We start from the raw sequence: 16075 nt of genomic DNA, 5'->3' as shown, positions 1-16075 counted from the left end.
TGTTGTCCATCTGAACAAGGATGGAATCTATCCTGAAGGATGGTAGGAAAGACTTCAGAGACAGGTGTCCAGCTCCAGGTTCAACAGACTGCTGTGGTATCTCATTTATTTTGAGGAACACATTCCTTAAATCTGAATGTGATTAATCTGCGCACCCAACCATTCAGGTAGGCATTGGTCACTATTGTCACTGATACCACCGCTTAAGAGAATGTGCTGTCCTCCCATTTGTCCAAGAACTGGCTCCATTGGTCTTCCAGGTATTCCTGTAATGCTCTCATATGAAGGTGATTCAGAAAATGAAGGCGGGCATTTGGGACCAGAAAGAAGCAGGATGCCATGGAGCCCAGTAGAGAAAAAACCTGCCTCGCTGCTGGATGTGTGGCTTTCAACAGATAATGACATTTCAGATGTATAGACAACAGTCTTTCCTTCGAAGGATGCACTTTTGCTTCTAAGAAATTCAGAACCACTCTAATATAGTGAAGACACTACACTGTGATTGATGTTGATGATTGACGTTCAATAGCTAGATGATTGAGAGTAGATACAGTCATCTGGAAATGTTGAGGAACTTGTTGAGATGTTGATGCCTTGAGCAGGCAGTCATCTAGATACAAGTACACAAAGATATTGCATCTCCTAAGATATGCTGCAAAGACAGCCATGTAATAGTAGTTGCTTCTGGGTACGAATATCAGGAACGTGGCAGTGCCTCTTGGCTATTGGCATATGGAAGTATGCATCTTTAAGATCTATGGGGCAAAACTGATGTAATGCTAGCATCCTGAACTTTTCCTTCTGTATCGGTGTGTTTGCCAGTTTTAGAATCAGAATGCGTCTGAATATGCTCTTTGGGCCAATCTAATTTACCAAATATTACAAGAATAACTTCCCATTCCTTTCTGGGAAAGAGGTATGGCCCCCACGGTTTGCTTCTGCAGGAGCACATTTCTTCTTGTTGAAGGGTTTCCAGATGTTGAGTGCATGACTTCTTTGGTGGTATAGCTGCTTGAGGATAGAAGAATCTTACACAGTAGGCATTCTGAACAATATGCAGTCCCTTTGTGTCTTTTGTGCTGGAACTCTGCTATTCAAGGTAGTTGGAAATGCTCCCCCCTTCACCACTGGAGTAGGTAACTGAAGAGAATGAAGTAGCGACTTGTTGTTTTGACCCTTTGGAAAGTTTACCTGCAGCAACTGATAGGTGATTTCAACTGCCTTTTGGTGGCACATTTTTTCATGGTTTAAATCTCTTCATTGAAGTTTTTTTAGAGGAAAGACCTGTGTTGCTACTGTTGGTGATCTTGGGGTCTCTGAAGGGTCTGAACCTATGTGGGAAGAATCACTGATTATAAGAGTTGTAGAAGTGTTCTTCAGACCAAAAGCTTTCAAAGGCCTCAATTTCAGCTTTCATATAGGTAATTTCATCATGTGTATGACTTCCAAATAAAGTTGTGTGAGGGGAAATGTAATTTGAGGATCTGTTGTTGCGATTCATGCTTGAGGGCGTTAGTCTTAGCCAAGAATAGCTGCTAAAAGCCAATCCACTACAGTATCCATGTGCAGCCAGCAGATAAAGAGTATGCAGCTGCATTGATGACTTTATTGGACACCATCATGCCCTCATTTAAAATGTCAGTTAAGTCTTCTGTATGATCTCTTGGCAGATTGTCAACAAATTGTTGAAGGAATCCCCATAAAGATTGGTCATATCAGCCCTGAAGGCCAGAAGCACTTTCAGACTTCATATTAGTGGCAACCGTTCCACACACCTTTCATCCCACAGCTTCAAGTATTACACTTTCCTTTTCTCGTAGACCATAGATGAGGTAGAAGTGGCATGTACTTCTTTTGTAGCTTTGATGGTGCAGCTTTAGTTTTTATTGTTGGTCCGCTTTCGACATCAGATGTATATTTCTCTAAGAAGGCTACCCTTGGTGACCTGGAGTTTGATTTTGTTGACCGATCCAAGGATGTACAGATTTATGCAGGATTATATCAGTTCGCATTGGCATAATCATTGGACATTTCCCGATAATAAATTTCCACATGAGATGATTTATAGCTCGATCATAAGTTATTTGTTCTGTTGCTGGCATAATATTACAGGTCTAAGTTACATATGTTGTCTATTGATTTCAAACAGTTATGGACTACAAGTAGGCTGGGTTAAAGCCAGTATACAGATGTCTCCTCTGGCTAAAAGGACAATATTGAAAAGAAACTCTGCTGAGGGTTTGGAAACAGCAGCTTAAGTAAATATCTGTTTAAAAGAAAATCCAGCAAAAACATATTTTGGTCTTCAATGAGAGAACATCTGAGAGTATACCACTTAGTCTTCTCAAAATTTCTCAAGCACTGGACAATTGCAAACAGATTCGTCATTAGCATTGGTCGTTCTGTACCTTTTAAGCAGGGTGTTGTGGTAGTGGACTGTGCCTCTCCTTCACATAGTGCCCTTTGCTTCCTGAGTAGCTCCTCGTTTCCATGCAGGCGATTCTTCTCTCTGTTCTTCAGGGTACGCCTTAAAAAGGTCCTGAAATCATGACATCTGTCTGGGATGTGACTATCAGGGAAGCAAAGCATACATAGATCAATGGGATCTGATTTTGCCTTTTTTTCCGCCACAATCAAGACACTTCGCAAATAAAGATGGCATATTTTTGCAACGAAGAGCGTACATTTTCTGCCACAAAACGATTAATAAACACTCTGGAGGTGAAAAGACGTAGAGTGAAGTTGGTCTTAAAAAAATCTGAATAGATTCATGTGAAAACAAACTTAAAAAGGCCGAGCCGAGATCAATGCTCCAACATTAGGCCTAGGCAGAATTTCGATAATTCTGCATTACTCTTCGAGACAGAATTACTGATAACAACACAATAACTCCAGCTTGCATACTTAAGAGTGATTTGGGGAAACGTTCTACCACAAGAGCACATTTACCGAGAGTGAGAGGCAGAGTTTGATTCATGTTCTACTGCATTTAGTGCTGTTTCCTAGAGCAACATGCATTTTCGCTCCCATTTCGGATGCAAGGGTGCATTTTGTGCAAAGAAATTAGCACTAAATGCCAGCAGGAAGTTGGATGAAAGTCCTACATTAACAGCAGATTTAGTGAGTGCCTGCTCACTATTTGTGTTCGCATTTAGCTCTTTTTTTGCGCAAAATGCATCCCTGCCTCCATTTTGGACATAAGGGGGCATTTGTGCATAAAGAAATAGTGCTAAAAGCAAAATTAATCTTGAAGAAGTCTTAGGCAATTATGTGTGATTATGCTACATGGAATTATGGGAGTTACAACCACCCATGTCCAACATCCTGTAAACAGGAGCCGGAAAAAAGAACTGAGGTAGTAGCTACCTACTGGTCATGATGGGATACTGGAAGGCAGTGGGCCCTTAAAGGCGCTGTGCCAGTTTTCATGTTAACAGAGCTGCAACCTATACATATACATTGTCCTGGATTTGTCCTTCAACTCCATTTCCTTAACAACAGAAAACAAAAAAAAGGTTTGTGATTAAGGTTTTAGGTAATGTTACTTCGCCGGGACACTTCCTACGGAGGTAGCTGTTGCGCTCTATAAAACTCAGTATTATTATTATTATTATTACTTATTTCTAGTAACTTTTCTATTATTTAATATTGTTTTAGCCTATTTAAAAGTAAAATAAAGAAACTAGCCAATTCAACCTATTTTACAGGTTGCAAAACTGTTCATTGTTGTATACGATTTGGCCTTCCTGAAGTCAGGCAAAAATGAAACATAAAGGAAGGTATATTTTAAAGAAGTGCCCCACGATCGCACACGTGTGTGGGACTGCTCAGTGCTTATGATTATCAATGGAGATTCCCTAAAGAAGAACATTGTAATGAGGATTACCAGGACTATCCCCAGGTGAATTCAGAGTCACTTTCCATGCAATGAAATAATAGGACAACCACTGAAGTGCACTAGCACACTACATTTACATCATGCTGTGATGCAACACTTATCCATGCTATACAATCTCCTTGAATCGACTCTTGATAGGTGATTCTTGTACAGAGCATAAAAAAATATGCAACATCTGCTAACAACATCTATTTGGATCAAGTTTCTGTCAAGGGTTGGAGGAACTGAACACTATAAAGGGTAAGGGTAGCACATGTGCTAATTCCCTTTTTGAATTTGTGTAGAGGCAAAGTTACGCTCCTTACCTGCAGCGGGAAGCTTAAGGATTGGTTCCACTCTGGATTGGCATTTCTTGGAGATACTCTGGTTTTGAGCTGGGAATAGAAACTGGTAGTATCAGCCTTCATGGAAGCAACAAATATACCTTCTGCCATCCCATTTCACACAAGATCACATGTCCCCCTCCCCCCAAACAACCCTCTGCTGTTAGTCCTTAAGTCTGCCTCCAGACTTTATCTTTCAACAACTCGACCTTCTGCCAGCAGTTCTTGTACTTGTAACTCCCTTCAATCAGTTACTCTTAACCCATCCACCAGCAACTACCAGGAAATGCTAACACATTTCTAGACTAAGCTACTCCATATGTGATAGAGAAAATGTGATCAATGCATACTAAGTCAGGGTATTACAGTGATAGTTAGTGAAGCTCCATGGGTCTTAAATCACATTCCTATGGATTCTGATCACTAACATTTAATAAATGGTTTCAGGCAGTGGAACATAAAAATGTTTAGGAAATGCGTCTCTAGAAAGGGAAAATTAGCGAGATCTTGCTGACAAACTCAATTCCCTCAAAGCCACTTCCTATGAAGATGATGTCTTACCATAGTCCTTCATCAAAGCTCTCTCTGAGGAAGTTCTCACACCCCTGTCCATCATTATAAATGCCTTCATCACGCAAGGCATCTTTCCAGAATATCTCACAACAAGCCAGTTTCTATCACTCCTACTGGAACATACACTAGATAGATCCTGACGATTGCACCAACTATATGCTCATCACTCAAATTCCCCTTCATCAGCAAGCTCATTGCAAAATAATCTATGCTTAACTCCTACATGTTGTAGCACGCCCTGTGATGTAGAATGCCACTATTAGCGGGTCAGGGCATTTTAAAAATTACTTGCATTATTACTTGAGAGGTTGTTGTTCTGATATAGAATTTTACTTCCTCCTTTCCCTCTTTGTGTGTAAGTATATATATATATATATATATATATATATATATATATATATATATATATATACATATATATATATATATATATATATATATATATATATATAAATAAATATATATATATATGTGTGTGTGTGCGTGTGTGTGTATAAATACACACACATACACACATGAATACATACATATTTTAAATAAGATCTACTATGTATAACACAATAAATGTATGCTTATGAATTACATATACATACTCATACGTCAGGGTATGTAAATATGATTATAGGTAGTTACCAGTAACTATGTAAATGACTGTATGCTTTCTATAATAATATAACAATGTATTTAAATATTAATTAAAAAAAATAATGAAACTGTAATGTACATAACACCATCACATATTTATACATTACATATATGTGTATGTCTGGCCAAGTAAATATTATTAATGTATGCACATGCTGGGGGGTGAAAACATTAAAGGTTAAACGGTTAATATGTCAGTGACAACATAGTTTTGAACTATAAAACTAACTTGGCTCTTTATGACCTCACAGTGGTCATCAGTGATGTCATAAGGCAAATGCTACTTACCAGTATGCATCTGTTCTTGGCATGTAGGGTTGCTGACATTCATATCTTAGCATAGATCGCCGCCTAGAGTTGGGTCCGGATGTTTGCACCTTATTGTCTTGGAAGAGTCTTCGAAGTATCACGAGATAGGTGACTACTCCCCTGGACTACAGTGTGCATGGGCATCTTCTCCATCTTCAGATTGTTTCTCGCCATTGTGGCAAAGATGGAGTATAGTAAGGTAAGAGATGACCATGAAAATGTATGTAAGGAAGATAACCATGCAGCTGGGACAGGCACCAGGGAGGAGGGTGGGTATATGAATGTCAGCAGCCCTACATGCCAAGAACAGATGCATACTGGTAAGTAGCATTTGCCGTTCGAGGCATGTGGGCTGCTGAATTCATATCTTAGCATAGACTGTATAACAGTTTCTACTCTAGCAGTGGTCGCCTGTAACAGCTGCAGTGGTTTGAAAAAGAGTTTTAAGGACAGCCTGGCCCACAGCAGCTTGTTGATTAGCTTGCACGTCAACACAGTAGTGTTTAGTGAAAGTGTGTATGGTAGACCACGTAGCTGCCCTACATATGTCTTCTAAGGGAATATTTCCTAGGAAAGCCATGGAGGCCCCCGTTTTACGCGGAGTGTTCTTTTGGGGGAACTGCTAAAGTGCGCTTTGCTTTTTGATAGCATGTTTGAATGCATTTAACTATCCATCTGACTATTTCTGACTTGGAAATGGGATTACCCTTATGTTGTGGTGAAAAAGCGACAAATAGTTGCTTTGTCTTTCTGAATGATTTTGTTCTGTCAACGTAATATAACAGAGTTCTTTTAACGTCTAGTGTGTGTAGAGCGCTTTCAGCCACGGATTGCGGGTTTTGAAAGATAATTGGCAATTCTATGGACTGATTGATGTGGAAAGTGGATATAACTTTTGGCATAAATTTAGGGTTTGTACGAAGCACTACTTTATTGTGGTGTATTTGCATGAAAGGTTCCTGAATGGTTAGTGCTTGTAGCTCACTCACTCGCCTGAGGGAGGTAATAGCAATTAAAAATGCCACCTTCCATGTTAAGAACTGTAGTTCACATGATTGAAGTGGTTCGAAGGGGGGTCCCATGAGTCTGGTAAGTACTATGTTTAAGTTCCAGACTGGAGAAGGTGGATGCTTTGGAGGGATAATTCTTTTAAGTCCCTCCATAAAAGCTTTGATAGGTGGGATTCTGAATAGGGACACATGTTGTCTGTTTTGAAGATATGCTGCTATAGCAGCAAGGTGTAGTCTTATGGATGAGTATGCTAGGTTACATCTCTGAAGATGTAGCCGGTAACAGATTACATTTTGGATGCAGGCATCTAATGGATTGATTTGGTTATTATTACAATAAATTACAAATCTTTTCCATTTAGCTGCGTAGCATGCTCCGGCTAGTGGGACGTCTTGCTTCCTTAATAATGTTCATAAAGTCTGGAGGCAAGTTAAAATATCCGAACTCTAAGACCTCAGGAGCCAGATCGCTAGGTTCATCTGGTTGGGATCTGGGTGACTGATTTCTCGCTGGTTCTGTGTTAGCAGTTGTGGTGAGAGGCACAGTTTTTGGTGAGGAACCACTGAGAGTTCTAGGAGCGTTGTGTACCATGGCTGTCTTGCCCATGTGGGAAGAACCAGGATCATTGTTAGTGACTGTTGCCTTAGTTTGCGTGCCACTAATGGAATCATTGGGGTTGGTGGAAAAGCGTACGCAAATCTGCCTGACCAGTTCATCCATATCGCATTGCCTTGTGACAACGGGTGTGGGAACCTGGCGGCAAAGGGCGGGCATTTTGAGTTTTCGTTTGTGGCAAACAGATCTATCTCTGGATGTCCCCACTTTTGGAAGAATGGTTGTAGAACTTGAGGATGAATTTCCCATTTGTGTACTTGCTGACTGTGTCGGCTCAGTAGGTCTGCAATCTGGTTGTCTATTCCTGGGAGGTGTTCTGCCAGGAGATAAATGTTTTGTGGAATTGCCCACTTCCATATGCTCTGTGTTAGGTGAGATAGTTGCAGAGAGTGTCCCCCCCCCCTGTTTTTGGATGTAGTACATGGCTGTCATGTTGTCCATCGGGATTAACACAGCCTTGTTGCGCAAGTATTTCTGAAAGGCTTTCATTGCTAGGAATACTGCTAGCAACTCATAGTGGTTTATATGTAGTGTCTTTTGTTTGACTGTCCAGAGACCTTGGACTGTATATTGAAGGAGATGGGCTCCCCAGCCTGTCAGTGATGCGTCCGCTGTTAATACTACCTGTGGAACCGGCTCTTGGAACAGTTGCCCCTTGGAAAGGTTTTGTGGGTGCCACCACTGCAGAGAGCGGTAAGTGCGACTGTCTACCAACACTAGGTCTTTTAGTTGTCCATGAGCTTGGTTACACTGCCGTGCTAGGCATTCCTGTAAGCGGCGCATTTGAAGCCTAGTATGAGGGATGATGAATATGCAGGAGGCCATCATGCCTACAAGCTGCATGAACACTCGAGCTGGGAGGGAGAGTTGTAGCTGAAATTTTGAATGAGAGATTGCATGTTGGCTATCCTGGCTTGGTTTGGATATGCCTTTGCTACGGAGGTGTCAATTGTTACTCCCAGATATTGCTGTATGTGGGAGGGTTGCAGATGTGATTTTGGATAATGTATGGAAAATCCTAGACTGTGCAGTAGATGGATTGTTTGTGAGGTATGGCTGGCACACTGTGCTTGTGAGTTGGCTTTTATGAGCCAATCGTCGAGGTAGGGGAACACATGGATGTGTTGCCTCCTGAGGTGTGCTGCTACCACTGCTAGGCATTTTGTAAAAATCCTTGGTGCTGTAGTTTCCCCGAAGGGGAGAACTTTGAATTGATAGTGCTGACTCTCTATTGTGAACCTGAGGTATGTCCTGTGAGCTGGATGTATGGGGATGTGAAAGTACGCATCCTTGAGGTCTAATGTGGCGAGGAAGTCGCCTTGCTGGAGTAGTGGGAGTCCCTGTTGTAGAGTGATCATATGGAAATGATCTGAGAGTATGTATTGGTTCAAAGGTCTGAGGTCTAATATTGGTCTGAGGGAGCCATCCTTTTTGGGAATGAGGAAGTATAGAGAGTATACCCCTGTCCCTTGATGTTGTATTGGGACTGGCTCTATGGAACCCTTTTCTAGCATGGATAGTACCTCCTGTTGTAACAGTGTGATGTGTTCTTTGGACTTTGGACGGTGTTTGGGCGGTATGTTGGGTGGAGTAGAAGTGAGTTCCCGGCAGTAACCATACTGGATAATTTGTCCCACCCACTTGTCTGTAGTGATAGCGTTCCAGACTGGTAGGAATTGTGTTATTCTGCCTCTGACTGGTGTTAAGTGGTCTGGAGGGAGTGTGAAAAAGTCACTGTTTGGTGGCGGCGGAGGCTCAGGTGTTATTATTGTAGAAGGTAGATACCTGACTATGGTTACCCCCGACTTTTTGCCTGGTGTTTTGCTGGTTTTCCGACTTAGTTGACCTGGGGCCCTGCCAATCAGGACCCCAGGCCTACCGCTCTCTCTCTAAAATGGATTCCATGTACCTTAGGTACATTTCCAATTGGAACTGGGCCACCTTGTCAGACCCTGTAACTCAGGGCATCGGTGTACCCAGGGCCTACCAGGGGCTGAAGCATGTATTATGCCACCCCTGGATGGCCATCTAAATCTGACATAACTGGCTGCACGACAGCTGGGGCAAGGTGGCGTACTCGCCCTTTGCTTTAGATATAGTATACCTATATCTAACCCTAAAATGGACACCCGAGTTCCTATCAGTCACTCCTATGGCAGGCCTTGACAATCCTGAAGGCACAGTGCGTGGAATCGTGTGAATTGGGCTCTGGCACGAGCCGAGCCCGGTTGCAGCTTGCGGAACCAAGACCCAATGGCTGTTCCATGATAACGCGTACCATATTGGTAACTTCGGTATCGCGTTATCAAGACATGTCGAGTAAGGTGTCATACGAATCGGGATGCGGCCCCCTCACCAATGCTGGCGACGAGGTTAGCATTCCGCCCTTCTAGAGGGACATGACATGCACGTAACTGTGAACCCCGGTTAAAGTTAACTGAAGCCTCAGCTCAACAAAATGGATGCTGCCACCACAGACACAAGTCTGACCTCCTGCTGCTGGGAGTCCTTCCAGCGAGGAGAGCTCGGACAAAGGGTTTCCTGTCCGGGGCGGTGTTCGCACCATCCCAGACAGGGTTTTGTGTATCCTGGGTAGGCAGGGCTTTACAAGAAGGTGACTGCGTAGTGGCACCCCGGTGCTCACTACGCATCTGCCGGTTAGAACCAGTTCCAGGGGCGCGCAGCCCCTGACCTGTGGAAAGTCCGGCAGGGGAGAGGGGTGTAACTACCCCCCTTCCTGGTCCCACCCCTAGGGCAGGACCTAGTCATGTACCCACCCCTTTCTTTAGGATAAAGGCCGGAGCGGGGACCCTTCCAAATTAGATCATCTTTGAATCAAGAATACTTTCTACGAAAGGACTTCGAGACTCCTTAGCCACAAGGGAGATTTCTCCCTTGTGGCTAAGGAGTAGTCACCCTGCGTCCGCAGGCACCATCTAAGAACTCTGCGGTTTGTTGCAAGTCCTTTCTCAGGAATCCGACTGCCCAGCTCGACGAGAACCGGCTTCCCTGGCACCTCTGACCTCTACCCACATCGTCAGCTCAGCTGAGATCTGTGGGTGCGACGAGACCTCGAGGGACCGGCCATCATCAAAACCTGCACGCTTTCTTAACCAGCGCGACCACCGAAGGAATCCTCTGGTGAGTGCTCTGGGGTCTGAGAAGCCCTGACCCTGAGCAGCTCCAGCACCGAAGTGCAGCCTCCCAGCATCTCCACGATCTGCGTCGGGCCCTTCTGCTTCGCTGTTCAGCCCGTTGTCCGATCACTAGCCGCTGGCTTGTGACTCTTGGACGACGAACGACAACCAACGTTGCTGGTCTGGTTGCTCCAGACTAGCCTTTGCTCCCTTCTGTGAGAGGAGCATCCCGGACCCTCCTGGTCCACTCAAGACGCCATTTTAGGCCCACCACGTGGCCCTGAAATCTGCCAAGGCTTGTTGCCCCAATCCTGGGCCCAGCGACGCCGACAGCATCAACCTTCGTGGGACCTCCTGGTCGCCGACAACGCCTCCTGGTCCGTTAGACTGCAGAGCCTAGCGTTGCCCACTCACCTGGTCGAGGTGACGATCATCCGGTGCCCTCCTGGTACCCTCTGACTACTGGCTAGTAGTACGAACTTGGTCCCCTCTGCTTTCAGCTGTCATCGATCTCTGATCCAGGCTTGGATCTCTACAAACTATTCTCCACTGGTCGCCGGCCAGCAACTCCTTCCTTCCGGCTCCTGGCTCGTCAGCGAAGACCCCCGACGCCTGTAAGACTTGTGCAGCTGCAGCCCTCGTGGCTAGGTAACTTCGGCATTTCGGTGCCCGCATAGCCTCCTTACTTAAGGGTTTAGAGTCCCTCGCTTCCGACTTGCCTTATCGGGTCCGCCCGAGACCACTAAACTTTCCGTGTCCTCGGGCACTTGTATTGATTGTGCACTTGAAGTATTTTCCTAAGAGTTTTGTTCTGTGCTTAGTACCCTGTCCTCATAAAGAGTCCAGGGCTGTTGTGATTCTAATAAATACACTGTTTATTTTCATAACACTTGTGTGCTGTCCTTTCACTTGGTGTTCAAGGGGTATGTGATGGTATAACAGCTGGCTTAACACGCCCTCTAGAGTTTAGCCCGAAGACTGCTCGTATCCACGCTACTAGGATAGCTGGTCTAAGGTTGACTTACAACCAATCACCATAAGGGTCGTTTGGACCGATGCATAGTGGTCACTAGAATAGTGAACACTGCATATCGGGCCAACTTCTCACAATTATTACCACGTTCTCTGCCCTTGTTATTGTTCCCTCTATAACCTCCTCTATTGGAGCATTTATTAAAGGTGCCTTGTGTAGTGCTTTTGAATGATGAAGAGGTTTGCGATGTGTTGCCTCTTCCTGAGCCTCGAAAGGAGGAGCGATGAAAGGAGCTCCTAGACTGTTGAAATTGAAGTGCACCCATGGACTTAGCGGTATCAGTATCTTTTTTCATCTTTTCTAAGATGGTATCAACCGCAGGGCCAAATAAGAAATCCTGGTTTATGGGTTGATTGAGTATGGTAGATTGCACTTAATTTTTAAATCCAGAAATGCGGAGCCAGGCATGCCAGCGTAGTAATACACTAGTGTTGAGAGACCTAGCGGCTGTATCAGCTACATCAAGGGCGCATTTTATGGATGCTTTAGTGATAAATTTCCCTTCCTGTATTAGGTTGTTTTCTTTTGCCTTATAGGGTTCTGGTAGGTGTTGTAATAATCCCTCCAGTTGATCAACAGCATTCTTTGGCTCGACGACCTTCTTCGGCTCGACGGCCTTCTTCGGCTCCACGGCCTTCTGCAGCTCAACGGCCTTCTTCGGCTCAACGGCAGTCTTCGGATCGACGCGCTTCTTTGGGTCGACGCCCTTTTTCGGATCGACGACATTCTTGGGGTCGACGGCCTTCTTCGGATCGACAACTTTCTTGGTGTCGACGCCCGTTCCCGGCTCTGTGGCCATTTTGAGTCGACGGCCTTCTTGTGCTCGACGACTTTTTTGATTTGAGAGGTTTTGCTCGATGCTGAGGGCACTCTGGGAAGTGTTTTGCTCGGTCCCGGGGTACCGGAAGGCTTGGGTGTGGTCTTCGGAAGCGAGCCGGAAGGCGGGGCTTCTGAAGCGGTGTTTCGGTAGCGGCTAAGGCTTTTAGGCAATGCTTTGACCGGAGCCTTTTGTGGAGGTGGAGGTGGGGTAGGGGCTTTGGTACTCACGGTTTGCCCTGGTGTGATCTGGTCATAGGAGTCCGACTGGTCCTCTACGGTGACTATCTCCAGATCGGATTCCGCCGCCTCTGGGAGTTCATATTCGTCGTCGAAAATGTTTGTTGGTTCTGGTGCCTGGCGCTGCTTTGCTTGTCGAGCAGCTCGTCGGTTCCGGATAGTTTTCTTTGACAGGAACAGAGCACAAGCTGGACAGTGTTCTTCGTTGTGCTCCGGAGATAGGCACCTGTTGCATACTTTATGCGGATCACTTTGTGGAAATTTAGATCCACACTGTGGGCATCTTTTAAACGGGTTCCTTTCCATCAGCAGGAGGCCCACGTGGCTTCGAAAAGGCCCAACGGCCCGCGTCGACTACCGGAGCGAAGTGGAAAGTGTTGTCGAGTCGAGGGATACCGAGCGGAAACAATACCGATGAATGTAGAAGGTTTTGGCCTTGGAAAGTTGGAAAACTTCGGTCCCGAAGTTGGAGCTGTCGAAGTGCCTCCAAAACCAATGGCGGAAAAAAACAATCTGAAGATGGAGAAGATGCCCATGCGCACTGTAGTCCAGGGGAGGAGTCACCTATCTCGTGATACTTCGAAGACTCTTCCAAGACAACAAGGTGCAAACATCCAGACCCACCACTAGGCGGCGATCTATGCTAAGATATGAATTCAGCAGCCCACATGAATCGAACATGATGTTATAGAACATGAAATGAGAGATGTAATATGTGAATACTTTGCGGCCAGGCTTTGTGACCACCTCACCTGGCGGAAACAACCCTGCAGGCAGCCACCCTAATGGCCTTTTGTTGTACATGGCATGGGGTTGGCCGTAGGGCTTGTGTTGCAGCCAGGCCCTGCTTCCAACTCCGCCAGGCAACCACCCACACGCTATGCACAGCTTTTGGCCAAGCACACCGGGGGTTGATCATAGGGCTTGGCCTGCCGCCAGGCACTGTGGCCAAACACCCAGCAGACTGCCAATACAACATCACGCACAGCCTTTGCCGTGCGCAGCATAGGGTTGGCTGTCGGGCCCGAGGACCTCATTCCCTGGGGCCAAAACATATATGTTACGGGGAGAGGGGTGTGCAGCCCCTACCAACCCTTGATGGGCGAGGGGACCCTATTTACTGGGACCAAATACAATTAATCAGAGGAGGAGGACATGCTTCTTCTCTCTCTGAGCCTTAATGGGCCCCGGGGACCACATCACCTGGGCCAAATACACAAAAACAAATTAGACAGGGCAGGGCCATGTGGCCTACCACCCCACATTTTCTTGGTCCGAGGAGACCTCATCCCATGTGGCCAAATATAATAAAAAGAGGGAGGGGCCTGCACAGTCCCCATCTCACCGAGCCTCATTAGGCCTTGGGGATCCGATACTCTACGGCCTTATGTATTTTAAAGATGAGGTGAGCCTCATAGCCCCCCAGCCTTATTAGGTTCTCAAGGAGCACTCCCCAGTGGTTGTTTTTTTAAAGGAGAGGGGGGCCATGTGGCCCCTTGCCTGAGTCTTATTAGGCCATGCGGACACCATGCACCAAGGCTCTCATTATTTTACAGGCCCATTTTGGCCCCAGGGATCCCACGCCGAGGCCCGCAAGATGGGTGCCCCAGTGTCCTCCAGGGGCAACTGTATGCACAATGGCAGGGGCCGCGGGGAGACCCAGGAGCCCCACTGGCCCAACGGGCTCCACGCATGCTGCTGGAGCTAGCCTTGCTCCTGCCCGGAGGAAGCACATATTTATTCTGCTCTCTCAGGAAAGAAGCAATCTGTTGATATGTTGATATTTTTCCATGCCCACATCAGTGCAGGCAGGGAAACAGATTTCAAGTCTGATCCCACAGGTGGGGCAAAAACAAGTTTCCCTACCAGCGCTGATGCAGGCAGGGAAACTGCTGTGGCACTTGGGTGGCCTCCCCGAGACACTGTATTTTATCTCGTCCCTGGGGATGGGGTATAATTGGGCTGTGGATTGGAGTCCGAGGTGCCTTTGAAGGCTCAGGAAGGGGGTGCCATGTGGCCCCCCCTCCCCTTTTGTGCAAACTTCAACCCTGGGGGTAGGCTCCACAGGGCCTATAATGGTTTGGGTATGGGGTCCAGTCTGGGCCCCCTGCAAGAAGCTTTAGGGGGCAGGGTATCCCTATCCTGTCCCCTTTAATTTTTTTGTTTTTTTGTTTTCAAACTGCAGGGCAGGATACTAAGTCTCTGAGTCCTGTAATGGCTGCCAGCAAAAGTTTTCTGATATTGCTGTAGCCAATCAGGGTGCTCACTACCACAGGAGTCTGACTTCCACGACAGAGAATTGACCCACAGGAAAAAAAAGATCCTTGGGTCAATCAGAGCTCTTTATTTTTTACTTGTCGCTCCTATGAGCCACCCAAGATTCTGGCGGACCCAAACGTCCAGATGGATTATGCTACTTACCCAATAAGCATCTGTTCTCGGCATGTAGAGCAGTAGATTCACATGCTTTGGATACTCCTGCCATCTAGTATTGGGTCTGGGTGTTTGCAAGTTGTTGTTCTTCGAAGACGTCTTTCCTAGTCGTTTCAGTGATAGTGCACATGGGCATCGACTTTACTGTTAGATTGATTTCTCGCAGCGAGGCTGGCCAGTAGATTTTGCAGATGTTTGAAAAAGTGTTTTTAGCACTGCTTGCCCTGCATTGGCTTGTTGACTTGCTAACACAACCTTGCAGTAGTGGTTGGGAAATGTGTGTGGTGTGGACCATGTTGCTGCCTTACAAATGTCATCTATAGAGATGTTACCTAAAAAGCCCACACAGACTCCTATTTTACGAGTAGAATGTGCTCTAGGAGGTATAGATAATGTTCTTTAAGCTTTAGCGTAGCAAGTTTGACTGCATTTAACAATCCATCTTGCAATACCAGATTTAGAGATCGGATTGCCTTTGTGAGGTGTAGCAAATGCAACAAACAATTGTTTTATTTTACGATAAAATGTTGTTCTTTCAATATATTACAATAATGCTCTTCTGACATCAAGAGAATGAAGAGCTCTTTCTGCTATGGATTCAGGTTGCGGGAAGAACACTTCCAACTCAACTGATTGGTTGATATGAAAAGCAGAAACCAGTTTGGGAAGGAACTTTGGGTTGGTGCGAAGTAGTACTCTGTCTTTATGAAGTTGAAAGAAGGGTTCTTCTAAGGTTAATGCTTGTTGCTCACCAACTCTCCTCAATGAAGTGATTGCAATGAGGAAGGCATTTCCATGAAAGAAACTGTAGCGAACAGTTGTGTAATAGCTCAAAAGGTGGACCCATTAGCTGTGTAAGCACAATGTTCAGATTCCAAACTGGTGCTGGAAGTACCCTAGGTGGTATTACTTGTTTAAGACCCTCCATAAAGGCTTTTATTACTGGAACTTAGAACAAAGATATATGTTGCAGATGAAATCGAATGGAAGTGCAGGCTAGACCAGCACGCTGCAAATGCAGAAGGTAACAAATGATATTTTG

At 45.5% G+C, this 16075-nt stretch overlaps 1 protein-coding gene across 1 annotated transcript in view; it reads right to left on the bottom strand.

The window, feature by feature from the left end:
- The window catches only part of LOC147679783 (myoferlin-like), a 1922797-nt gene that overhangs the window by 620009 nt on the left and 1286713 nt on the right, over positions 1-16075 (bottom strand). Inside the window, exon 14 of the mRNA XM_086942477.1 lies at positions 4204-4272. Within this exon, the coding sequence (XP_086798603.1) occupies positions 4204-4272 (69 nt within the window). The remainder of the gene's footprint in view (positions 1-4203; positions 4273-16075) is intronic.

This window comes from Lissotriton vulgaris, chromosome 11 (genome assembly GCF_964263255.1).
Source record: "Lissotriton vulgaris chromosome 11, aLisVul1.2, whole genome shotgun sequence".
NCBI classification, from domain to species: Eukaryota; Metazoa; Chordata; class Amphibia; order Caudata; family Salamandridae; genus Lissotriton; species Lissotriton vulgaris.
This window is presented reverse-complemented; position numbering and strand designations above follow the sequence as displayed.